This window comes from Zonotrichia albicollis, chromosome 1, assembly GCF_047830755.1.
Source record: "Zonotrichia albicollis isolate bZonAlb1 chromosome 1, bZonAlb1.hap1, whole genome shotgun sequence".
Lineage (NCBI taxonomy): Eukaryota > Metazoa > Chordata > Aves > Passeriformes > Passerellidae > Zonotrichia > Zonotrichia albicollis.
The window spans coordinates 48,320,058-48,347,814 of record NC_133819.1 but is presented as its reverse complement, the minus strand read 5'-3'; the positions used below and the strand labels follow the sequence as shown (position 1 = coordinate 48,347,814).

Sequence of the window (27,757 nt, the reverse complement as noted above, 5' to 3'; positions counted from 1 at the left end):
TTTTGATGTGTATAATTTAAAATTATATTTTTTACTTAGGGATGAGGTTTTACACAGGTGATCTTTCCCTTCAAGTCTCTAGAAGTAACAAGAAGAATGACAGCAAAATTTAGCTTTTTCTTCTAGACAGTACCATTTCTGCTGTCTGCCTATGCTTTGTCTTCTTGAAAAAATAAAGAATGAAATCTTTGCAAAAGGAAAATCAACATTAAATACATAGTATCTAGAAATATTATCTTAATGGTAACTATATAATACTGCAAGTGCATCACTGAGAAGCTTAATGTGATCGAAAGACATCTTTTGTTTTATACATTTTACTCAGTTATGTGCTCATGTTCTCTCTCAAGCGAAAACTTACAAATTCCACAGAGAGCAGTTAGGTTGAAAAATCAGCTTAGATGTCAACAACTGACTACCAATAGCCATCCTCTTGGCTAACACGTGTTTGCCCAGGGCAGCCAGTGTTCATACTCAGCACTCCTCTCTCATCCTCGTCAGCTGGGCTGTCTGGCAGGTGCTGGGTGGGGTGAACACGGAGGGGTCTGCGATGCCCGGGTGGATGTCGAAGAAGCGAGTGGAGGTTGTCACGCTGTAGTTCTTGGTGTAGGTTTCCTGTACTGGGTAACAGTCCTTGACGGTGTAAACGCCGACCCAGGATTCCACTGCAAACAACCAGAAATGTGACTGCTTTAGGTGACAACACAAGATGAATGGGTCATGATGATGTCTGTCTCTTTTAACTCATTGCTTCTGTTTAACATTGTGTATTCAGATTCCCATTATAATTTAATTTTTTTTTTTAATTCCTATTATTTTCAAACACTTCTAGCGGTTCATTATCTCGAGACTACACTCAATGCTGATCTCTTCCAGAATGTGATGCAGCAAATCTGTGTACCTTTTTTAACTTCAGTTTAATTCCACAGTGTGCTAACCTCAGAAGTGTTCCCTTGCTCTATTTCCCTTCTGTTGTCCGTCATCACCTCTACCTTTTCCACTATGCTGTTTAGGCAGTGACAGTAATACCACTGAAGTGGTGTCCTTTGAATGCCCTTTGCTTTTATCTCTCTTTTACTATTTATCTCCCTTTTCATTATTTTATTTCTGTTATCATTCATTACCCCTTCAATCATACTCCATCCCATTGTTTTAGACATCTTAGATCTCTTGATAGCAGAAACTCATAACGTAAAAATTACCTACTGATCATAAATCAGTTCCTCTGAGGAATGTCTGTAACAAATTTTTCTAGTCCCAAGAACACTTATTTTCTCCCACATAGTAGCAATCACACACACTTATTTTCAGTACTTTCAGTTTTGTGTCATAGGCTGTAGCACAACCACATTACCAGAAATAAATAAATGGTGACATGAAACACACTTATACTGCATTCAAAGAAAGGATGCCAAGCTAAGCAATATTTGAATATACCTCTTTTGAGCATGCTAATATACCAAAAACATTCTGACCTTAATTAATATGGTTTTGAGTACATAGAAATGGAGGCAACTTTTTACTAAACAAGTCTTCTTTCAGAATTTAGAATAAAAACAGTCATGGTTAAGTATGATGCTACCAAAGTAGCCTGTATCTCTCCTAAAACTTTTATAATTGCAAAAGAAATATAATTTTTACAATTCAAACCAATACTAGCTGAAAGGTAGATAAGTAACTTTCAGACATTATGTTTATGAATGATCATACAGAAAAGCACTGGAGATATAAAGTAATACTAGATAAAAATCACACATCATTAATTGAATGTATCTGCATATAAAATTCCACAAAAATTCCACAAAAATTCAAAATATCAGATCTGAAATAAAGAGGTTATTGGAGTGAGTGATAATTTGCCTCTTGCAGAATACCAGAGGATCTATCAACCTAGTTACAGAGGTCTAATGATCTTATCCTTCATTCTCTACTTCATTTCTTCTACTTTTATTCAAGAAAGAAATATTTTCCTCCAGATAAATGCTCAAGTTCGTAACCAGCCTATATATTAGATGTCCATAACCATAAGTATTGCACTAGCTGAATACTCTCATAAATTTCATGGAGGTTTTAAAATTATTTTTATAGTTGTCTGGGTCATCAATAAACCATAGATTAAACTGAAGCCAAAGTGCTAATAAATCTCTGTGCATTCAAAATCTAGCATACTATACCTTGGAAAATTCAGCCTCCTTTCTTTTACGATGCAAGTGCTCAGCTGCCAAATGCAGAACTAAGCCTTGCAAGAAGACATTTCTTACCAGTACACAGGACAACAAAATTTAGTCATTTATGAAGGATTTCAATGGCTGCAGAACCATGTGTAGACAAACACTGACTATCCTCTGTTTCTGTTACATAGACTCTAGTTTGAGTGTGCCCCTAATTATAGTACCAATTATTCTCTAGGTAAATTTTGGATATGGGCTGCCAGATTCAGACACAAAAAGATGCTGTTCCATGCCAAACATTTGTATGGCATTTTATCTGTATGATAATAAATATAACACAATCGAGTCCTCTGAACATATTTAATCCTGCTGAAATATGAAATTTTCCTAAAAAACACATTGTTATTAAAATGATATTCTGTGCACAGGGCATTTTCATTACTTCTTCCAGAGAACTCCGCGGAAATATGGAAACCTGGGATGAAGCATGAATAATTTTATTTTCCCCTGTGCAGCAGAGACATTGATTATTATTAAAATAAAACAAAAGCATGCACATACACTTCCTGGCTGGTTTTCTGTCAGACCATTCCTGTACCATAACTTCATCTCCAGGTCCCCCAATGTAGTATTGATCTTCATAAGTTGAATTGGCAGGAATATCATATGGATCCCAGGGCTCTGTCAGAGCAATCTTCGAGCAAAGCTTTGTAACTTGTTCAATCTGAAACATCACTGCATCTTTGTAGAGCAATATATACTCAAAGAACCTGAAACATTAAGAAAAAGCAATAATAAATACATATAGTCTTTTTCTATCCCAAGCAAGGAACATTGCTGATATGTAAGCTTGCCTTTGACTTCTCAGCATAAGAACATTTCCACTTGCATTTAACCTTGCCAAACTTTGAGAAATGCTAACCAGTTGGGCTGAAATTTCCCATGCTAAAAGTTTGTCTCAGCTGATTCTTTCCAAAATAAATAAATCAGGCTGAACTGGTTCAGCCATTTCTGAGAACAACAGAACAACTTTTCTGAGAACAACTGAGAGAAAAACATGTTATTATTCCTAGTTTTGTTTTTTTTTTTTTTTTTTTAATAACTGTTTCATTAAAAAGCTCCAGTGCCTCCATGTTTTGGAGAAAGGACTTAAAACCTTGGCAGGGGAAACGTTTTTATTAAAAGTTGCCCAGATTTGGCTAAGTTATAAGCCTTTTAAAAAAATCTGTTTGCATAGGCTGGATAGATTCACTTCTGCATGAATATGGTAGAGCCTTCCTGTGTACTGGTTAGATGTAGTATCTGCCATCCTCACAGATGTTTCTCCATGGCACACACAGCTTAAGTGGGACATGGGGATGAAGGGGGAAGTACATGCTCCCAAGTACAGAACTGAGAGGGTCACCCTCCATAAGGCGCAGTTTCTCCCACGACATAGTGAAAAGAAAAAGCAGAGGAGCAAAATAGCAAGGCATAGATAAGGAGAGGTGTGGAGCTCAATGAGCTTGAGAGGCGAGAAGGTGAAGTCACCAGCATGGACAGTTAATAAGGATTTAAAACCAATCTTCTAATGTGACCAAGCCAAGCTCTGAGGAGAGATGATAAACATTTATACAGACACTTTCATCTAGTTACTTTTTAAAGTGGTCTTGTCTACCACCAATACTGTGACATTGCTTCCACACCCTCAAAAAAGAGGTGGTATGGTCCTTACCTTTTAACTGTGCACAAAGCAAGACAGAAGCAGAAAATCAAAATTATGAGAAATATCAGCTGATCTTGAACACTCAGCTGGAAACAGTGGAAATTTAACTTCTTCAGGGTACTTTGCACTACCAATCAGTTGAGAAGTTGTTCAAAGCATGTCTCAAATCATCATCATGCGTGCTCTGCATCTTTTGCAAAGGACTTAATGGGGTCACTTTCTAAACCCTCCAAAACTCTGCATTCATTATTAGAGGCTTCCCTTGAATATCTCAGCTCAAATACCTGGCTACAGGCAACTGTAATGCAGTGAGTCTAGAGAAAAGGAAGGGAACACCTTCATCTTTCTATCTGTAATTCCTTTTATCATTCATGATGCTGCCTCCATTTCCTGCAAAAAAAAAGGCTTCGGTGTCTTTGGACACAGATATCTTCTGCTTCAAAAATCTGATTCTAGCTCCTAACACTGCTCATCCTGTGCCATCACAAAGATGGGAAGCTAGTAGAAAACAGTGCATAATTAATGCAATTGAAGAGATGCACAAAAGCAAGACCAGACCCTTCTCTATTTCCCAACTCCTGCATGTTTCTCTTTGCAGTCTTCACATTCTTTTGGGGAGGATGCAAAGTTTACATAAAATAGGGTCGAAACCAAAACAATTTTACAATTTTAATTTTTGCAAGGCACAATTGTACCAGACAGCAATAACTTCACCCTTCACTGACATTGTGGCATTTAAAGGTTGCATAATAAGAAATGTCTCAGCATGGTTAAAAGCATCTGAGTAACATTTCTACCACTTCTTGTTAGCATCATTTATTCTGCATGCACGGAAACACAGTAAGGCTAAATGGCCTTAGCCAAATTGAACAGTGAAGGAGAATATAAAATGGGACAAGGAAGCTGACATGATGTAAATTGGGGCCCACCTCTCACTCAAAACTCTGCAAAACATGGAAGGTAGCTTGTCCTGAAACTGGGAACTTCGCCCACACTGCCAAGACTCATGTAAAGAAGCTGACAAACTGCAAGGCTACATATGACCTTCCCCATGGTAAATAATTCTCCTGCCTATATCTTAAAATATTCCTGCTTTTGCCATGACTTTCACCAACCCAAACTTGCCTGTCATTTTCTTAGTCAAAGGCAAGGTTTGCACAGTCATGATGTGCTAATGAAGAATTCAGTATCTTTTTAAACTCTTTTCTTACATAAACCAAACCTGAGATCACATATGGACATACACAACTTTTAGATCACATTTGGTCAGAGAACATACAAGAACACTAAAATACATTTATTTATGTGTTTTCAATGAGAGTCTACTGACCCAACTACTCTTCAGCTGGCTGCCCAGCAGCTCCCATAAAAGTGGGATGGGAAATGCCTTACAGAAGAATCTATCACCATGTTTGAGGCATCTGAGTGATAAAACAGTGATTTTGTAAAAGAACACAAAACCCCAATGTATTAGAAAAGCATTACAAACTACTAAGAATAAAAATAAAACTTATATTTCTTTTTTATTTTAAATCGTCACTTAAAACTTAATTCACACAGAAATTTTGCTTGCATATTTAACAATCCTGCAGATGGCAAGATGGGCATTATGAAACACCGAAGTAAATAAAAATGAGGAAAATGAAAACAAATCAAACTTAGCACTAATCATCCCTCTGGCAGCCATTCTTCAGAGTAAAAGGCTCCACCACAGAGATTTTTGTTCTGAGAGAGGTGGACTGAACATATATGTAGGAGACACCAGTTCTACACATTGATGTGCTGCTGGAATGAACTCTGCCTCTGCAGAAAAACTTGTTCTGCTCACTGTGCATGACAGCCCTGGGTAAGTAGGGGTAAGATTTACATTGTCCTTGTTCAACCCAGATGTGCCTCACATCCCAGCTTTATAGAGAATTGCTCTGTGTACTGGAAATAGCCAGCACAGAAACCTAAGATTACACAGGATCTCAGTTTAACAGCACATGAAAAGTGAATGGTTAAGTTGTTATTTTATAAAGAGAAGTACTTACCAGCCAAAATTATTAGCAAAATGTACACAAATATAAAAACGATAATTAAAAAAAATTAAAATAAGAAATATTTTTCTCTTCTTGTTTTTAACCAGCCAAGTCCTTAGTGTACTGCCTCTATTTGTTTTAGGTGCCTGATATTTTATTGGCTTCTTGAGGGGAAGCACAGAGTCCTGAAAATAGGTCTTGGCAAAGAAACAGGAGAGGAAATTATTTTTAATTAGTTTGTTTTTTCAGAAAAATGTAATGTATTTGCAGCCTGCACTCACTTCTAATATTATTTTTATAATAATTGAATTAAATTGTAATTTCAAAAAAGCCCCAACTTAAAAGGAAGTGCCCCAACTAGGCCTCAAATAGGCACCTTGAAACAGATTTGAAGAAGTCACTCGGACAATTATCCTACTTGTCTGACTGAGATTGTTTCTCTTCCTTTCCTATCCTATTCCTGCCTACCCTGCCCTATGCCTCAACCCCATTGTACACTATGGGACTCTCATGATCCTTAATACTCCCTTTGTCTATATCTCAAAATGGATGAATTCCAGCACATAAAGACACACATGTTTTTGCTCCCATGCTTTGAAGAATTTCTTAACTCTGGACCATATCCTGCACAAATAACTCCATTGATTTTGCTGGAAGCAATCATGTCAGATAGGTGGGATACAAGCTGGGTTCAGTACTTTCTTCTCCCAAGCTAAGGAAAGCATTTTTCTGAATAAGAGACCAAGTGAGTTAAATACAAAGCTAGAAACCCACAGAATCACACAACCACAAGGTGTTAAGGATGTACTGCAAGGGGTGGCTGTGCATCCACATACTGTCCCAGCTCTGAGACTCCTCATGAAATCTGGGGAGATAGGCAGAGGTCCCTCTCAGGACATAGCCCAGGTAACATAAAGACACACTCCTGGACCCTCACAAAGGCCTGAACTAATAAACTTGTCTTCTGAATAGATGATTTTTTGCATGTTAATGATGTAATTCATAACAGTGAACTATTTTTCAACATTTCTCAGAAAAAAAAGTTATTAATGTTAAGATCATGCTACCAGCTCCTTTTCAGGGGCTCAGTCTGCATCCTATGCTGGGTCCTTCCCAGCCCTGAAGCCTGCTAGCCTGCCCATCACCTAACCCATCTGCCTGACTCCCAGGGTTTACTTCTGCACTTCCAAGGGCTTCCCTGTGAGAGCCAAACCAAGAAGAAAGGAGCTGCTTGCTGTCCAACTGCCTTTGTAGTGACTCAGAAGCGCAGAGGTGCTGTTAGTGGCCTGGCCAGACCCATGTGATGTATTGAAGAATATCAGACAAGGTCATTTGCTAGAGAGAAGCAAAATAATGGTCTGAGATTGAGACTGGGTAATAAAAACTCTTTCTGTGCTAAATCTGCCTCTGCATAATTTGGCTCTGTGGCTTTGGACAATCAACTTACAGTACCAGAGCCTTAAAATGCTGTTTATTATTCTCCTTTGATTGCTGTAGTACTGGAGAGACACAAATCTGTGATCACAAACTAGTTGTGTGAGGCATTGTATTAACAAAGAACCAAACCACTAATCCTACCCCAAAAAACCGCTGAAAAAATGGTAAAACAAACCTTACTGAAAAGGTGTAGTGGGGTTTCATGAACCTAGGGCTTTAACCTGTTGATTCAGATTTCCCATCTGTAGCTATTGTAACCTTAAAACTCTCATTCATGTAAGCCAGGACTTATATTACCTAGTAGTATAAAGCTACTGAAAAATGGAAGCAAAATTTTATGCATTATTTGTATCTGAGATTCTGTATTACTCAGCAAGAAACAGTGTTTGCTATTTGATATCTCAAACTGAGGTCACTGCAATTATTTGCAAGTTAACTTTACTTTGGTGATTAAATGAACACTTGAAGCATGTGTATGCCTTTGTGGTACTACTTAATTCTTTGCCAGTTCTCTTTGTAAAAAGACACTTTTAAACATTTCAAAAGGAGCTAACCCCACATCTGACTAGAAGAAATTGCCCTACAGATATCCCAAATTGTCTGTTCTAGTGTGCACAGATAGGTACATCCATATATTTAATTCTTGAGGCATCTTGTATCCTCTTGATAAAGTACCTCACAATGATACCACTCTTTATTACAATTTTTTTTCTGAAAATAGAGTGGGAGAATGGGAACCTTTACTAGAAGTGTGACTACATAACCCCATCTTCTCAGGTCCTCAGATCAAGAATAGTTCAAGGGAACAAAGCTGCCAAGCAGACATGCAGACAGTTGATAAACACCCATCAGGTCAAGAACATTCATCTGCTTTTGGAAGGATCTGGCAAGCTCATTTCAAAAGGGAGAAACATTCGTTTTTTAGTATATTTCTGGGAACTCCTTTCCTCTTTCCCATTAAGTTTTCGGTAATTTCAGACTTGTGTTTTTCTTCTGGTATATCAGACCTCAAGAACAACAGTCATTTACCATATTTGATCTCACATGTTTGGCAGTGGTGCAGGACTATGGTATATTGTACAAATACAGGACTGTGCAAATACATGTGACAGTAAATGTAATGTGATATTGTGTAAAAGCAGTATCTTTTAGTCTGACTTAAATCACTCACAGATTGTAAAGGCTCATTTTTTAAAAAAAAATTTCAAGGAGATCAAGCTCCCTGTACCAGGTATCTAATTAACAAGGTATATGAAGAACTTTGACCACACTGCTAGTTTCTGAAGCACAGAAAATTAGCCAATTTAAGTCCTGTTAATAATGCAGTTTGTGTAGAAAGAGAACCTTAAATACAGGAATCAAGAGCTGCAAAGTCAAAGCTACACCAGCTAAAGAATGAGATACTTTTGTGACTTTAATTATGAAACTCAATAAAAAATTATGCAATTTCTTATTATTTTGTTTTCCCATAAATTAGATTAGTTATTTTGGCAAACACTAAGGGAAAATCAGCTCTTCAGCAAGAAGCCTGTTTCCTTTGCTGTCCTTTTTTGGCTATTTGACACTTCTAAATAATCCACAAAGTCAAAGCCCTGAGAACAATGCACTGCAATTGAAGTTGAAATTCAGAAAAACAATAAAGCAAGAGGCTACAAGATGCATTGCCCTTAATAGACAGCATCTGTCTGTTTCCATAAGTAACAATATATTCGTAACTGGAGCCCTCAGTAGGCAACAATGCAGCTCAAAAGGAAAGGAATGGAAGATGTGGCCAGCATACCATAATGCTTTCCAATGAATCAATGGAATCTCCTCCTAGGGAATATGGTATATAATAGCAGAACCACACAATATCAAAATATACTTGAGGTCAGAGATTATTTTCCTGTTATGGGTTTGTAAAAAAGTCTAGTACAATGACTCTTCCATGAGTAAGTTAATAAAGGTTACTGGAAAATCACAGCAGGGCTGAGAGGAGACCAAAAAGAGGGAGGAAGGCCAGGACTCACCTCTCAGTATATACAAACAACCTTAGGAAAGATGAAATAATAAAGAGGGAAATGACAGAGGTACATTATAACTTATTTATTACATTTTTCACCCTCTTTGTGCTATATGAAGAAGGGAAGTAAATAACTCAATTGGAAGAGCTGATGCTCAAAACGGAGACTTGGAAACGCTCTTTTGAGAGTGCAATTATTTTAAGGCTTTCTGTGAGGTTGTAAAGATGTGAGAAATAGGAAACAGAAATTTAGCATGTAGAGAGCCAGAAAAAGCATGGCTACAATGACTGAGCGTGTATCAAAAAAGGAAAAAAACATACTCAAACATAAAAGACGTACCTGTCTTCCTGTTTTTAATTTTACATCGGGAGGCCAGCCAGGAGCCTGCAGCTTATGCCACAAGGGCTGGCAGAACCTGGGCAAGGCCAGGAGCAATGGTGGCCAAGCGCCCCTAGCATGTATAAATGCTCCACGGGGAGCAGTAGAGGCCAGAGCAGGGCAACAGGGTGTGCTGGATGGGATCCATCCGAGTATAGAGGGAGCGCACACAATTGCTCACCGAGACACTTTCCATCATTTCCCAGCAGTTCTGGCTCACTCAGGAGGTCACAGTTGAGTGGAAGTTAGCAAATATGATGTTCATCTGCAAGAAGGGCAAGGAGGAGGACACACGGAACTACAGGCCTGTCAGCCTGATGTCAGTGCCATGAAAGGTCATGGAGCCGATTACCTTGAGGGGCATTATGCAGTATGTGCAGAATTGGGTCCAGCCGTCAGGGGTTTATGAAAGGCAGATCTTCCTTGGCCAACCCAACCTCCTAGGATAAGGTGATCCGTTCAGGAGATGAGGGAAAGGATATTGATGCATTTAGTAAAGTGTTTGACACCATTATCCACAGCATTACCCTGAAGGAACTGGCTGCCTGTAGTTTGTATGGGCGCACTGTTCGCTGGGTTCAACACTATCTGAAACGCTGGGACCAAAGAGTGGTGGTGAACGGAGTTAAATCCACCTGGTGGCCAGTGATGAGTGGTGTTCCCAAGGGCTCATAACTGAGGCTAGTCCTGTTTAGTATCTTTATCCATGAACTCGATCAAGTGCACCCTCAATAAATCTGTAAATGACATCAAGCTGGGCAGGACTGCTGTTGATCTGTTGGAGGGTACAATCGCTCTACAGAGGGATCTGGACAGGCTGGATCAATGGGCTGAAGCTAATGGTATAAGGGCAACAAGGGCAAGAGCTGGCTCCTGCACTTGGGTCACAACAACCATAGGGAGCACTTCAGGCTGGGGGAGGTGTGGCTGGAAATCTGCCAAGGGTGTGCTGGTTGTCAGCAAACTGAACATGAGCCAGGAGTGTGCCCAAGAAGGCCAGTGGCATCCTGGTTTGGATCAGCAATGGTGATCAAGGCAGTGACTGCCCCGTTGCACCCAGCCTGGGTGAGGCTGCACTTAAAACAGTGTTCAGTTCTGGGTCCCTCACTACAAGGACATTGAGGGGCTGGAGGGTGTCCGGAGAAGGGAAATGGAGCTGCTGAAAGGTCTGGAGCACAAAGCTGATGAGGGGCAGCTTAGGCATCTGGAGAAAAGGAGGCTCAGGGGGGACCTTATTGCTCTTTACACTTCCAGAAATGGGGTTGTAGCCAGGTAGGTGCCAGTGTCTTCTCGCAAGGAACAAGTGAGAAGACAAGAGAAATTGGCTTGAAGTTGTGCCAGGGGAGGTTTAGATTGGATATTTGGAAAAATTTCTTCCAGCATCATAACAAGCTCAGCAGGGTGGCTGAGTCACCGTCCCAGGGGGTATTTAAAAGACCTGAGGATGTGGTGCTTAGGGACATGGTTTAGTGGTGGCTTTGTTGTTGTTAAATTAACTCTTGGACTCAATGATCCTAAAAGTAATTTACAACATAAATAACTTAATGATTCTAATTGTCAGATTTATTTGGAGTTTTCACATCTTTCTCTTAACCAGGGTGTGAGACAGAATATTAAATTGGATGTTAGCTCTGCCCCCTATGAAAGTATCTATTTTACACATCAGAAAGGCATAGAAGAATGAAGTTCCTTAACTAAATTAAAATACTCTCCCTTTTTCACATACATATTTAACAATAAAATAATAATAAAAAATAAAAAATATTTTTTCAACTAGAACTGGGTACTGCAGCTTCTTACATGTCAATTTCTGTTTAAAAACAGAGAAGGATCTTCATATACCAGAAACAGGGATTACATGCATTTCAGGAGCCCTATAATGATCTTCATTGAGATTGTAAATACTATCATGCATACACTTGGCCAGTTAGTTGCTTTTCAGTATGCATTCCTGCAGAAAAAGTAATCATGAAGCAGTCTGAGGAACAGATTGCCCTTTGGAACAGATGGGGATGAGGTCCTTATTCTGATAGATCAAACTTTTATTTCATAATGGAATATTCTCTGGAAAAATTTGTGAGGATATGTACTTGTACCAGATTGCTATCCCAAGACGTAATGATTTCCACCTTCCATCTGCAATGCTTTCCTTAAGAGGGATGATTCAGGTCTTTCTGATATCTATCCAATATAAAAAAATAAAAAGACTGTGACTGTTTTCAAGGGAGTTTGGAAGTCAGGCCAGATAATCAGATACAACAGTTTGAAAGCTAAGTACTTTTCAACTTTCCAACCTCCATCCAAAGATATGAGTATAGCTTATTGTTAAATAAACTTTGTGAAAGATGGAGATTCATTTCACTGGAAATACACGCAACATGAAATCATAGCACGGAACTACACTCATCCTCCCCACCACCAATGTAAAAATAACTTCATTTCAACCAGAAGTCTTTGCGCAGGTCTTTTTCTTCTTCCATCAGCAGCTATCAATCAAAAGTCATTCTGCTAGGTGAGTGCACAAATTAATGACTGGATTCAAATACAGTGTGTCAGTGTGTTAAAATTCCAGGTGGAACTGACTGAAAGTGTGCAAAACAGAAGAAAAAGAAGGGAATGTCTGTGTGAAAGAAAACATATAGTTAGGGAAGATGTTAATTGCTATATGGTTGTAAAGGAAATGGCATATTCCCATCCTTCCATACATACCCACTGCGAAGTGGTGCAGTGCTAATTTAGAAAGGGAAGTTTACAGTTCTGGGTCCATTAGGAGGTCATTTATTCTGGTCTGCTTAGTCCTGATGAGACCAGAATGCTGATGTTGCTCCTGGTTTTGGATGCCTCACTTAAGGGAACAGATAAACAGATAGGACAGAGTTCAGAGAACAGCAAGGGCAGTGGGATGTTTAACAAACAGGACCTATGAAGAAATTGAGCATGTCTGGTCTGCAACAGCAAGACTGAGGTATGATGATAAGATGGTCAGTATATCAAAGCTAAAAATTAATATCAACTTTTTTCCATGTCACCTGAAGCAAGGAGGACTTACTTAGGAAATACTCTGAAAATGTCTGTCTTCTTATACTCCAGCTTTTACAAGAGCTGGTAAAAATATCAGGGATCAGGGACAACCGATGTAAAGCTCTTCTTCTCCAGGATGGAGGAACAGGTTATATGGCAACTTGGGGACCTTCCCAGCCTTACATGTAAGTGATTGGAGAATACTGATGGCTGCTGGTCTTTTTTTTTGTAACAGACCAGCTCAATCAATAAATCCTGATATTATAAGACCTGAATTCTTGACACTGCTACCTTCATAAAGATGGTGAACAACCTTTGGGGATGACTTCCTGAGACCTCTCAAATGCAATAGTGGCACTCTCTGAGGAGTCTCAGCAGAGGGCTCCATCTTATTTCACACAGGAATTTCAGAGATGGTGCCATCTCCTGTACATTGGTGACCTTCAGCTCTGTCTTCCTGCACAATTATCTCTAATTACACCATCACACTGTTTTCAGTGCCTGAATGAATTAAAGACAAATAGTGCCTAAAATCAGGACTGGTGAGATAGGTGTCAAATGAAACACGTCCAGCATTCACGGGAATAATTAGAAGGCTGAACTATCTGCTAAACTTACTCTTCACAGAACTGTTTTTCTTTGGTCCTCTATTGAGTTATTGTGCTTTTTGTTATGGCAACAACTTTTCCACCTCGGGGGGGGGGGGGTGGGGGGGGTGGGGAGTGGCTTTCAGCAGTCACCACAAGCCTACTGCTTGTAGAAACCTCCGTAAGCAACAGCCATGATGCAGCACAAGAAATTGGCATGTCCTTAAAAATCAGCTGAGCTGAAAATACCCAAGTAATTAGAAGATGAAAATTCATTTCAGAACCTTTCTCTTCAAGTTATTAGGACCACATCAGTGTGTTTGATACGGAACTGTTTCCCAGGTTATCTGTTAGTCCATCACAGAAACAACAGTTGCTGAAGACACTGCAATCAGCTAAAGGAAGCATGGTTAAGCACACATTTCTATTTTTAAGAATGTTTATAGCTATTTCAATTTTATTAAACCCCTGACACGTTTATTTTTCATTCAAGGACAGTTCTAAGAAGCAGTAGCAAGGAGGGCAAGACCTGTAAATAATATTGGTATAAATATACTACATTGGCACAGCTGAAAGTTTTCCATTACTCGGGAAAAGGTCACTAGACCTATTGAACATGTTTAGACTACCCATGCTGCTTAAAACATGACAAAAATAGCTTTACCATTTAGAATCTGACACAAATACAAACTGAAGTCTTTAGCAGGCTGGTATGTTTACCTAATTTTGGGGTGTTTTCCTGACATGGAGCCCAGTGTCCTACATGCACACAACACAGGGAGCCACAGTTTTCTTTGAGCTTTGCCTAATCATATGAATTTAGAACTTTTGTGCATGCTCAAAGTCTTTTCCTTTACCATTCCTATAATCATAGCAGACATCAACATAACTCGTTTTAAAAAGAGAAAATGACTTTAAAATTATTTCAAAATTACACACTTTCATATTTGCATATTACAGTTTTTTGCTGTTCTAATTGCATTATTTTATATACTTAATGGGCAGAATTTTCAAAACTGACCAAAGTTTTGAAAATTCTATTTTGGGCATTCAACATGAAGATACTTAAAAAGGGAAAATTTTCAGAGGGATAGCATTTATTATTTTCTAAAATTCAGTCTGTCAGAGTAAACATTGCAAAATGGAGGTGACCAATTTTACTAGACACTTTTTTTTTTTATTCAAAGACTGCATAAGAAACTCCTGAATTCTCTCTCCAGAGAAGCATATGAGCAGAAATCACTTTCTGCCCATCAGATTTTCTCCCTCATCCCTCATGTTTCCAACTGTCAAGAGACAATTGCTCTTTCCACATCATAGGAGCAGATCCTCATGTAACTGCTGCTGTTTGCAATTTCCATGCATCAGCTATGTAATTAGAGAAAAATACAGCTCAATAACTCCTTCTCCAAAATTATACATGAACCTGACCCAAAGTCTTGTGAAATCAGCCAGAAAAGTTTCATTGATTTTTACAGATGCTACACCAGGTGTTCCATTTACAAGAAAAAATAAGTTGAAAAAAGTTTAAAACCCAGCATGGCTATCAACTTATCTCAAATGGGCAACAAAAGGAGATGCTGAAAGGTAAACATAACATTTTATGCAATCTCACCTACACAAAAATATATTTCCACAAGTTTTACACAACTTTTTCATATTCTGTGCTTTGTGATATTTCTTTTTCTTCTCCCTTATAGTGTTCTGGGCCTTGTTTTTAGGCAAAGTAATGAATATCTTTATATCCTTAACTGGAAATACCTAAATTATATGAAACATCTTTTTGTCATAAAAACTCTCCTTTAGGAAGGCTTTTTTTATGTACTCTCTTGCTACAGCTAACTGGACAAAAATTCTACAACTCTGAGAGTATGGAGACTTAGAAAAATTAATTTGCTTATGAGAAAACTTTGGAGCATTTTCATTTATCCCTTTGTTTTCTGGTCTGCTGTACTGTGTGGAGTACTTGATCTCCCACATTTCCTGCATTGTATTAACCATGTAGTTGGACTCATCCAGGGAATAGGAAAGTGGTTTCTGAGGGAGGGAGGTGCTACTGAAGCAACCAGGGGGAGAGAGAATGGAAAAATCTTCTGCACCAGCCAAGCCTCATGTTGTTACTGCCTGCCCCAGTGCTCTGCACTGCAGGTGTATCTCAAGGGCATTGTACCTGGAGGCTGCTATGATTAAAACTTGATTTCTACATGTGCTACTTCACTACAGACAGCTTGGGCTAATGATTTGAGCTGACTTCATTGCTTATGCTTGATGCTTGTTCATATACTGTACTAAGATCCTAGTAAACATCATATACATATTGTAATGATGATATGTTCTTTTGCTTTTCATATTTTAAGGGACATTAAAAAAACCTCAAAAACTATCTACAAAAATCATCTATGGAGTTTTGCAGCCTGGAAGTGCATTCACATATTTGGGGGCATGAATCAAGCTTATAAGGCTGATTTTTTTCCATTCTTTCAGAGGAAGGAAATCCAAAGAACCAAACTGTGTTTCAGACATGTTAAGACTTCCAAAACACAACAAGACATGGGTCCCACTTGACCCACCATGGATCCCTCTACCTAGCACCAGCTAAGCAGCTGTGGTACCTACATTTTTGAGGCAGTGCCTGGAATATCATCTGACTGTATGTCACTTTGACTTGGCTTGACTATGCTAGCACAACTTAAGTGACAGACTGGGTACTCTGAACATCTGTAGCGACCAATTGTTTTCTTCTTCAGAGGACTAGATGACTTACTTTAGGAATTTAGGAACTTAGAATAACCTGGCTATGAGGTATATACCTTGTGAAGTCACCTACTCTTAACACTCAGTGAAACTAACAAAAAATGTGTATGTCAATAAACAAAGAATACACATAAATGCATTGAGACTCAATATCTTCATACTTACATTTGGTTTAGAGATAGGCAGAGCAGAAGTTAAAAAAATAAGGAACGTTTTTATCTTCTGCTGTGTTGAAGCAATTAGGTGGTCTCTAACATTTTCCCTCTTCAATAGCAAGGGGATAAACTTAATGCAATAGGGTGTCTCTGATCTCATACCCTTATCTCCTCTCACTCTCCCTAATTCTTTTTTTTCATCTATAAAAAAACCACGGGAAATACCTCACACTTTATCAACATGTTATCTGAGTTTGTGCATTCCTCTCTTCTCTGGAAGAGACAGGATAACAAACCAGTCTGGCTTTGTAAATCCTGTGTGGTTTTGTAAGCACAGGTACTTAAAATGATACAAGGAAGTGTCCAGATAATCACAGAATCACAGAATGTTTTGGAGTGGAGGAGACCTTAAAGATCATCTAGTTCCAGCCCCCTGCCATGGGCAAGGACATCTTCCACTAGACCAGATTACTCAAAGTCCCCAGGTACTCTCACAGATAAGAAAAAGAAATTAATTTCTTGTACAGAAGATGTAAGTTAACAAATCTGGATCTAATAAAATAGTGATACATTATTTTGGAAACTAATTCCACTAAGAATTCCTCAATCTGTACAGAATTCTGCTCTACAAGTAAGTATCCTCTGAGAATTACCACAACTGCACAGCATGAGTAAACTTTCCAGTGCTGGCTGCCTACAAGTATGGCAGAATCCTAAGTTTCCTGGCAAGAAAAGTATCTAAATATGATAAAACCACAGTTGAAAATAGTATTAGGAGATACTGAAAGAATGAAAAATGAAATCTCTCTTCATTGTGTTCACTGGGTGGACACTGGTCTCTATGAGTGTTTAAAAACCTTTAGCACTGCCATGCACAAAACTGCCCTTGGAAAATTCTGGGGAAAATCTGGCCATTCCCCCTGAGAAACATTAATTTCTGAGAAGACAGGTATCCATGCAAACAGTAGGTCTCCATGCAGACAGACTACTTAAGAAGAAATTTCCAGCTGTTTAGCAGCCATACAGGTCTCATATCAGCTTTCCTCTGTTTGGTTTCACCAGAATAAATGGCAAGCAAGACACATTTTCAGAAGCCCCAGTATCTACTGAGCCATCTCATTTTCAGAAGAAATAGCAGCTGTGAATTCCCACAAATAACTGGCAGAAGGACAACAAATTAAGGCTTGCTAAGTGTGAAAGCACCAGAACTGACAGAGTAAGGGACGGGTAACATCAGAGACCAAAACCTCAGTGGAAAGTCTTATTAGTGGTTTATCTTCCTTGCTATCTTTTTTTAAAATTTTTTATTGCAGTTGGTCCCAACGTCCAAATAAGAACAGACCAGAATGAAGACAGAAGTTTTTGTTCTTTATCTTTCTGGTAAGGATTACATTATTTGGAGGTATTTGGAGCCTTTTCCATGTTACTCCATTAAAGCCTTAAGAAAATGTACATTAGAAAATGGTTTGTTCCAAACAGACAACTTGAAAAATTAGTTACAGACATCAAAAAACTTTTCCTGCTAAGGCAGTTAACCGTGTGTTTTGAACATACAGTCTGAAGTATGAAATAATATTTGGCAACAGCTATAAAGGAACAGATTCTGAAGAGCACATTACTGCAACTAGAAGTCAATCATTAAGGGTCAGTGAAGCCATTTTTGGAATGATTTACTTGTGAACTATTCAACTGACCAAAAGGTAAATATGCAGGGTGTTATTACAATGTTATTTTTTAAATTAAGTGAAGAAGTAAGTAACCTTAAGAAGAGATGTTGCAATACATGTGGTAATATTGGTCTTCTGCATTGTTTGCTATCTATCATATCATCACATTCCATTATGAACCATCCTCAGGAAAAATAATACATATAGAAAATAAGATAACTAGTATGTAGACAATATAACTTTCCATTTGAGAAGGGCAAATGAGTTTAATGAACTTGAGGACAAGCCACTTCTTAGATGTTTCATATTAAAAAATAATTTGAGCAGCAATGAAGAAATTGCTTTTGTTTATGATTTTGGGAGATGCTAGAGCAAAGAAAGTTAAGCTAGAGCAAAGAAAGTTTCAGTCTTCTGATATCTGAAAGAAGGCAGCAATTGAGATTTTTACTACTCTTTTAGAACTCCATAAATACGATGTGCTGTTATCACTCTTACATCACTCTTTGGGGACAGTTGGGTTGAATCAGACAGTTATACAGTCCTACATGTATTTCTATTAAGCTTTGAAACATGTTCCTTTTTTAGTTACAAAATAAAACAGAAATTTAAAAAAATGCAGACAGAGCTCCAGAATCAACATGATTTGGTATCTCTCGATGATATTTGACAATCTACATCTTCTTAACTGCTGGAATCTTACATGTTATTTTTTTTCAGAGAAGAAATGAATAATCCCAAGATTGCTGACCCTCATATGCCAAAGAAATAAGCTATACACACGCAGTGTGGCATCTGCATACGTTACCATGAATTTTCAATCACTCCTTCAGTATGGCAGTGTATACCACTGACCCACAGCCACAGGGTTGATTGAGGCGATTTCCAACCTATGCATCCAGTCTCTTCTGTTCCTCCCACATGGACAGAAGGGCAGCAATTCAGAGGGATCCAAATTTCAGACAATCATTAAACCAACAAGGAGCTATTCAGTGGGGAAAGGCAGAAGGCTGGATGGAAGTTCCCTCTGGGCTGGATTAAGCCCACAAAACATAGTCTGGATGATGCCAGAATGGAAGGGTAAATTTCATAAGGAATGAAAGGGATAAAATAAGCTTTCATGAAATGAATAGCAAAGTAGCTCCCCAGACATATGAACTCTTAGTAGCCAAAGACTGAAAAATTGTAGTAACTACAGTGTGAGCACTGTACAAGAAGAAAATGCCTGCCAAATTCACGTTCTGATGCCAGAAATTTTTAAAATTATGAAAACACATAAACACAAATCTGTAAAAGCATAAATATGGTCATTGCTAAGTTATGGGAACAACCCTATTGACTGTAGGAAATGTTGCTAGTAAAATTCTCACAGCAAAAACAAGAACTGCAGAAGTTACCGTACCTTTCTGATTTTTTGTGATACATGGGAAGCATCTTTTAATAATTGAGTGGGACACAAATCCAAATGTCTGCACATAATACTCAAAACAATGACTGAACTGATTCTCAAATAAATGTTAGCCAGGGATCTTTATTAATGAAAGATGAAAAAAAAAAAGTGTGAGTTCACATGAAAACAAATCATTCCTTCTTTCTTACTACCACCTGTAGTAAGAAAACCATAAATTGGTTTTGGACAAGGACATTTAGGCTGCTGTTGGAAACCCCCAATTTACTCCTGAGTATGAATGTATAAGAGGGACCAGCTCCAGAAATTAATACACTACTTAAAACAAAGAGTGTCTCTCATGTTGAACCTTCAACACTTTCACAAATGGGAAAAAATTCTTGGCAGAAAATCCTGTCCCTGGCCCATGACACTCAGGTATGAGAGAATGACCATGATACAGTCAAGGAAGCATCCTCTGGAGCCTCAGGACAACACAGAATTTCCCTGTGGAATCTCAGATCTCAAGTCAACATACATATCTCTCCCCTGGGGCCATGGAAGTGAGGCAGTGAACAAAAACAACTGAAAGAAGCAGGGCTGCTTGGCAGCGCTGAGGAGAAGTTTCACTGGCCACTGGTACCTTCACGTTATGCAATGCTGGGCATAATGCTCCTTATTCTAGAAGAGCCAAAATATTGCACAAAGTGGCCCTGTTTTACCCAGACATCATCCCCTCCCCAGCACATCAGACACTGTACCATGCCTTGAAAACACTCTGGAGGAGAAAATAATTTCCCCTTTGAGTAAAGAAGAGCAACAGGTAAAAATACCTCATGAGAGAGAACTCCTCAAGTTGCTAAGCATGCGATTCCTTGCAAATCTATGGGTAAGGCCAAAATGAAAGTCATCTGAAGACAGGGATGAAGCTGATAAAGATGATGTTCAGGAGTTGGATTGTTGCTGCTGCAGCTACACAGATTCACAGCAGGATGGCCTCAAGTCTGAATAGCTCAGTATTATTTATTATGCCATGCCAAGGTTATCCACCAGTCAGTTTATAGCAAAATAGAGAGCACAGAAGGATACCGGAACCATACCTTTCAATTTTGAATCAACCAATGACTTGGCATACCAAAAAATGCTTAATAAGGTACATTTCACTGACTTCACTTCTGGGAAAATGTCATCCAGTTAAAAACCTGTCCCATGAAGATAATAAATGGATAAGCCTGTTGATATACAATACAAATCAGATCTGTACCTGGAAAAGAAAATATTTTTTTTTACCTCACAGAAGCCCTATATTAGAAAATTCTGGTTCAACCTTCAGAGGAGATACTTTTTCACATGAATGGCCTTTGGTCCTGTGAGAATAGGTGTGATGTTTTCAGTTGTGACATCTGAATTGCGTCAGGCCTCAAGCTAAATGGAGTCCAAATTAAGATCATGAATATAAAGATGTCTTTCATTGTGTCTGTTTAGCTTTACAGTCATGTCACCATCAGTTCTGTGACCACAGAACACTGAATCTCTTTCTATTCACGTCCACTTTAAATCTCTACCAAAAAAGAAAACAAACAAACAAACAAACAAACTCCCCATAAATCAAATTTACAGTGATTTATCTTCTGAAAACATTGGTCCAAATGATAGATATATAGGCATATTGTATTTTCAGTGCAGTCCTGGTCTTGCCTTAAGGTTTTGCTATAATGTCCAACAGTACAAAATGAGCCATAAGTTTCAATGCAAAAACATATTATTTCAAAAATTTCAAATAGACAAGCAAGAGATGATAAGAGGGAAGAAAGAAGTAATTCCCTAAATGTAAAGGGTTTAGATGGATAAAATGCTTAAGCCAATCCACTAGTATCAAGTACAACATTGTGTTAGTGACTACCGTTTAACATCTTTTAGAAAAACAAAACTTCTAATGAGAACCTCTGTTTCTTAACAACATCCAGGAAACAATATCTAGAACTCATGTGGTAGTAATGACCCCAGTGAGTGTCTGACAGTGGTTTTTAAGTACACCAAACAGTGCGCTAGCAAATTATCAATTTGAGGTTACTGGACATTTTATCTACATTTTTTCTCTAGCTTTAAAAGGTTTTGTGGATTCCGCTATTTTGAATTTAAGAGCCAGTTTACTCTGTTCAGTTTGGATATGTGCTGTGTTTTGGTATTGTATGAAATGGCTCCAGAGCACTTAGCATAAACAATGGTTTCAAGAACACTACACTAAAAAGAACAGCCATTTCAAAGCAATGGATTTGCTTTATTCATACTCAGGTGGTTTTTTATGTTTTTTTTTTTTTTTAACTAACAATGATGTTGTTGTCCAAAGAAGCATAGCACACAAGACAGAAAAAGCTTTGCTAAGCTAACAGCTCCCAACTTCCTCCAACAGAGTCCACTTGTTTGTTACTGATGCAGTTCAACGGCTGAAGAATTTCAACTGCCTCCCCCGAGCAGTGTTTTCAGCTCCCCAACCAACCCACCTGTAACAACAACAGCAATTAACTCCAGTGCCTTCCTGAGCTGTATAGCCTAGCCGACTTCCAACAAGACCAAGAACTTGGAAAAGGGAATGACTGCTGCTGCCTGGGGGCAGAAACAAACAGAATGAACAGCTGGAGTGAGACGAGATGCAAGATGCTCCCCCTTGCAGCCATAACAGATCACAGTTCCCTCCTTGTACAGTGCTCTTCTCCAAGGAACCAGCTGCCTTGGCAGGGAGCATCACTGAGGGACTCAGTAAACTGACTTGTTTATTGGGCTTTGATGGAAAAGCAAGAGTTAAAGCTTTTACAGCCAGCCCTCCATACCTCACCACATAATTCTCATTAGAACAACTGAGGCTTGCTTCAGGGTATTGCCTGGCATCTGACAGTCAGTGTGCATCCAGCACAACAGCTTTCCAAAGTCACCTTTCCAAACTCACAGTCACTAGCAGCAGCAGACACTTGAAAAAACACCTGACACCTACAGGAGCAAATAAATACAGGAGGTCTAAGTACCTTCCTTCAGTTCTTGTTCTCAGAAGCGAGTTATATACACAGCAGCTTATGAAGAATTTTAGGTCCCAAGAACTCAGGTTACTTTTAGAGAAACTGCTGAAAATTCATTTCTGTTTCACTGCAAATTAAGGGTCTCACAAGTCTGCACTTTCTACATAATCTGTAAAAAATGGAACTTGGGTTCCTGGGCAACTTGGCCAATTCTGAAAATTTTACCCATGACAGTCTTTTATTCCCCAAAACATTAAACTGCAGAAACCACTCCCAAAACCAAGTCTGGGAAACAAATTTGCAGTTGCTCAGCGTAGCTCAATACTTAGCCTATTGAGTCACCACAATGACCACAGAACGGATGGATTATACGATTTTAATAGGTCAGACACCGCTGTTTTTTCCTTTACAATCACACATCCTAAAACAACTAAAAAGTAGTTGAGATAAGTCAGACACGTGTGCCCACACTCTGTTTATTTTGAAAAGTCATCACCTCTTCTCCAGATGAATGTTGTTATATTTGCACCTGACCTTATGCTGCCTCTCCTCAGTCAAGGACAGGGATTGACACACAGGCAAAGAGCCTGCCAGAATAAGAGACTTACTTCTCTAAACATAGCTTTGTCACTCCTCTATCACCCCAGCAGTTTGTGTGGCCAGGTGAGGAGTGTATCATCCCCTTAACTGTGCCTATCTTTTGCAAATATGATAGAACTAAAGGAATTTAACAACATGTACTTCTGGTTTATAAATTAACACTGATAGGGTCCCTCCTGATTGTTCTTCTGCTATGCAGTTACAGTTTTTAAGACACCAACCCTGACAGTTGCAAATATACAGGCATCTTAATGTGCTGAGTACTGTACAATAGGCCAAGGAGGTTACTGTTAAAATACATGCATAGAAGAAAAAACAAAAAGCATTTTCTTCCTCCTACTCACTTTCTTGACCACATGGACATTTTTTTCTTCCCACCATCACATTTCTCATAAGACAGTATGTTATTGGGCCTTCCCTGAAAATCACTCCATGGAAAACAGTATGGAAGATAAGTGTGAAACTCTGTGAACACAGCATATGGCAAGTATGCCATACTCCAGCTCGCAAACACCACCTGTACTATTTCTGCTCTGCTCCTCACTTCATGTTTTTCTTTCTTCATAACTGAGCACTAACACCTGTTGAGTGGCTTCAGTAGTGCTGAAGAGCACAACCCTTGCTCTATTTCTCCAAGAAAATCAAAGGTGATGGACGACATGAAGTTCTGGCCACAGTGCAGTCAGTAGGATTTTTTGTCTGGACTTCTTTGTGCCAGGATTTCTCACCAGTTTGCAGAGATGACATACTCAAACCTACAGCATTTGAAGTTACCTCAAAAAGAAGGTCCTGCTCCATTTGAAAACCATGCTGGTGACTGCTACCTATTTTGTAAGTGTCCTGGGATAAAGGCCAACAGAGGTTGAACAAGAGTGAGGAAGGTTCAACATCCAGAGAGCACAAGAGGAAGTAACTTCATACAGTAGGCCACAAAGGACTAAAAAAAACCGTTCTGTGTTTAACAGCAGGAACTCAGCTTTGCCTCAAGAGGTCTAAGGAGCTGCTTCAAGTGCTCCCCTTTCACATTATACCAGGAATGACCTAGTCCAAACAGGAAACAGCACAACATACTCAATGTTTGTTTTCTTTTCTCTTCTGCTATCAGTATCAGCTGAGCACCACACGAAACTTTTAAGATTGTCTCTGCCCACTCTGTCTATCTCAAAAAATTTGATCCTGAAGGGCCAATAAGCAGCAGGGCAAGGCATGCTGGAGAAAACAAAAGAAGCAGAGTGTAGCTAAGGCTGGGTCTGTAAAAGTGAAAAAGAAAGCCCAGAAATGAATCCAACTGGAATAGGTTCTCCTTGAAAAATCTCAGCCTAGGATCACTGCTGGTGGTTTTTACACTCTGAGCCAGAGTGCAGGAGCCAATTGTGTGACCTAGAGAAACACCCACCCAACAAGCTGGTTTTCTGAAACCACAGCTATGACTTCCCTAATGAGCTGGCTCTGTTGGCTGTCTGGCAAGCGAGGTGTGTGCCCAGGTGGCAGGTGACACAGTGCAGCTGGACAATGGGGAATGGGCAGCCTTTACCAATGTGGTCACTCCATCTCAGGTGATCTCAAAACAACTGATGGACAAAGAAGTGATGTTAATGAAGCAGCAACTGGGTGTTTACCTTATGGCTACTGGTCTGGAGTTGAGGTAGGTATGTTTTACTGGGCGGATGTAGGTATGAAAATGCCACATGGCAGAACACATGAATTTGAAACATAGATCTACAATAAAACCTGAAAGTTTCATGTTTTCCTGCGGTTATGAGCCTGCAAGCCATTCCACACAGGCAAATCTTTGTGTCCTTGATTAACCTCAGCCAATAACTCAAATAGGGCTGTGTCTGATTAAAGTCCACATTTGCAAGCTTCAGAAAATGCTCTGTAGAAAAATGTGGTTGTTGGCCAACCCTGATCGCTGTACATAAGTTACATCTGATAGGAGCAAAATGTGAAAATTTAGACTGAAATTTCCTTACAGACCAGGGCAGCACTATTTTTCTTGTTGATTTTCTTGTTGATTTTGTACTCACTGCCTCGGCATAATTACCCCTTTCTTGTCAATGTCAAAACAGGGGGGAGGAGAGGTTATTTTTCAAAAGACAGGATAAATCCCTTTGCCTCTAACTTTTGAAAACTTTGGTTACCAAGTCACTGTGTCCACACTGAAATGAAGTTGTGATCACAATTCTAGACCTGATCCAACACATACTGAAACCAATGGGAGACTTTCTGTTGACTTAAATGGAAGCTTGGGTCATGCCCTGAGCAGACACTACTGCCCATATAACAAAATCAGCCCTTCTCCAACTTTGGATGGCAGAAAAATTAAAGACTTCTGAGGTCAGAAATTTGTCTACAACAAAAATCTAATATAGGAGAAATCAACAAGCACACCTGTGTGCACTCTGCCTCTTTCTATTGCTACAAACCCAGACAAAACTGCATCCACAGCAGGTATTTATCAAAAATGTAAAAATATAAGATCTTGGAAAAAGACAAAATCTGGCCCACAGTCTAAACTGAAGAGTAATTATTCAATCTTAAATGAAGTTTTCAAATAAAGTAAACATAAGCTTGAAGTGTAGTACAACTCAGAATCTAGAAAAAACTTGCATCAGGCTTTGTGACACAATTTTATGCTTGTCAAATGTTAAAGTTAACCTAGGACTTGCAGAATAAGGCAACATGAGCACGCCATGGCCAGTGTCAGACTCCATGCTGTATGTCAGCAGACCACCAGCAAAAAGCTCTATGTTGCTTTGAACATTCTTCACGTGGCTCCTATGCAAAAACAGTAATGAAAAAAGCTGACAATGAGGGACAGTTAAGCCTGAAAATGAAACACACAAAACAGTTCTACAAGTGTCAGGGGATTTGGAGAGAAAAGGATCACAGAAGAGCACATGTTTTGGAAAGATTAAAACAATTACTGTGCGATGTTGGTATGAAATTGATTGTCAGGGAAAAAAAAAACAGCAGGAAAAAGGAATATTGATCTTTTAACAGGAGAGACCATTAGTTTGGATGACACAGCATTTGTAGGCTGGTCATTACCTTGTCTCAAACATCCCCGGGACGGATGCACTATTATTTGAACAATTCATAGGTGGGAGAGCAGAGGTATGGACAGACCTGCTACTCTCACACTGGCAGGAATGTTTTGACATGTTGTCTGAAAGTGACTGACACTCAGCACCCGGAAATGTCTCACTCAGGAAGGCCTCTCTAGGCCCATCAATTCTTCCACCCTGAGCTTGGCAGGCTGAGGAAGGAAAAAGAGGCTCTTCTTTAGTCAGCTTTTTTCTACGTTTGTTTTTCAGCAAATCAAGAAACAGACAATGACACAGGGATTTTTTGGGGATTAGTTATGGGCTTAACAGATACATCCTGTATAAACGAAGAACAGGAAGGTCCTGCAGGGTTGAGCAATGGGAATGAATACACTGTACCACAGGTAATGGATGCATCCTGACACCCTGGCGCTTAGGACCAAGCACTGACAAGAACCAAGAAGGCCTAGAGAACTTGTAACTCAAACTTGTTAGCAAATTATTGAGCCAGAACTTCCTCCCTTACCCCATAATGTTACTCACATGTTTGAGTATAACCTATTCATTATACCTCATGATACCCATTATACCACACATTTTTGGATTCGTTTCAAATTCCATTTGAGTAGCGAAACAGCTGGGAGGGGGAGAGTATTTCTGAAGGTAAAAAGCTGACACCGTTGATCATAAATCTCTCAATATATATATATATATATACATACATCTACACGGAGATATATATACAAATATATACACATATATCTACACGGATCCAAGCCACGTTGGTGACAGGTTTCCTAGCGCCAGCTGTGCCTCGCCCCCGCCGGCCCCGACTCACGCAGGGGAGGAGCCGCCGGCACGGCGGGGCCGAGGGAGACCCCCCTTCCCGGCTTGGCATCACCGCACACCCCCCGGGAGGCGCCTCCGGGCTCCCTCCCGACCCTCACCGCCCCGCCCGGCCCGGCCCGGCCCGGCCCCGCCGCAGGTCTCGCCGCCACCTACTTCTTGCAGGGGATGAGTGCCTTCCTCTCCTCCAGGATGCGGAGGCGCTGGTTGGGGCCGTCGTAGGAGACGGCGGCCCGCGTGTTGCGGCCCGAGCCATGCTCGTAGAACACGGTGCGCCCTTCCCACTGCCGCGGCGCCTGGCACGGCTCGGCCCCCGTCCCCGCCGCCGCTCCGCCGCGCAGCAGGAGGACGCCCAGCAGCAGGAGCAGCCGCAGCGGCGGCCCCGGCCCCGGGCGCAGCTGCTGCCCGGCCGCCGGCCGCCCCATGCTCCGCTCCGCTCCGCGCCGCGCTGCCTCGGCGCACGGCCGCCCCGCACACGGCGCGCAGGCGGGCGGGCAGGCTGCGCCGGGGGGCGGGGGCGGCCCGCCTCCAAACCCGCATCACCTCAGAGGCGAGAGGCGACCGCCACAGGGACCGGACGCCGGCGGGGCACGAGGCAGCGCGGTGACAGGCGACAGGAACCCTCGCCCTCTCAGGCCTCGTTCCCCTGAGCCGGCAGGGTCTGGGCGCCCTGGCCTTGCCCACTGCTCCGCCAGGGCTGCCCAGGGAGGCGGCTGCGAGCTCCAAGCGCTGGGCACTCTGCGTGAGCTTGGGGAGGGAGGGGATACGTGAACAGGAGTGACCTGCTGGGACAAACGGCTCTAATGTTGCCCTCGATGGGGGCATTTCAGTGCCTCCCCACGGACAGACGGTGTCACCAAGCATTCTTTCACCACATGCATTCCTTCATCTCCCACTGCCCTCTTAGGTGTATCAGCTGTTGTTTCCTGGATGTGCTTTCCTCACCCACTAAGGGAAGGGGAGGCCC

At 40.3% G+C, this 27,757-nt stretch overlaps 1 protein-coding gene across 1 annotated transcript; it reads right to left on the bottom strand.

The window, feature by feature from the left end:
- EPDR1 (ependymin related 1) lies at positions 1-27,301 on the bottom strand. Its single transcript, XM_005485874.4, has 3 exons — positions 26,947-27,301; positions 2,733-2,941; positions 1-665 (listed from the first exon to the last, which is right to left on the bottom strand). The coding sequence occupies exons 1-3, from the start codon at positions 27,213-27,215 to the stop codon at positions 475-477; spliced, it is 669 nt and encodes a 222-aa protein (XP_005485931.1). The 5' UTR covers positions 27,216-27,301; the 3' UTR covers positions 1-474.
- Between the last annotated feature and the right edge of the window lie 456 nt (positions 27,302-27,757).

Excerpts from the sequence above, each read along its gene's own strand:
- EPDR1 (XM_005485874.4), bottom strand. The coding sequence starts at position 27,215 with ATGGGGCGGCCGGCGGCCGGGCAGCAGCTGCGCCCGGGGCCGGGGCCG. Across the intron at positions 2,942-26,946 it reads GCACTCATCCCCTGCAAGAA|GTTCTTTGAGTATATATTGC; the intron begins GTAGGTGGCGGC and ends TTAATGTTTCAG. Across the intron at positions 666-2,732 it reads CAGAAAACCAGCCAGGAAGT|TGGAATCCTGGGTCGGCGTT; the intron begins GTATGTGCATGC and ends GGTTGTTTGCAG.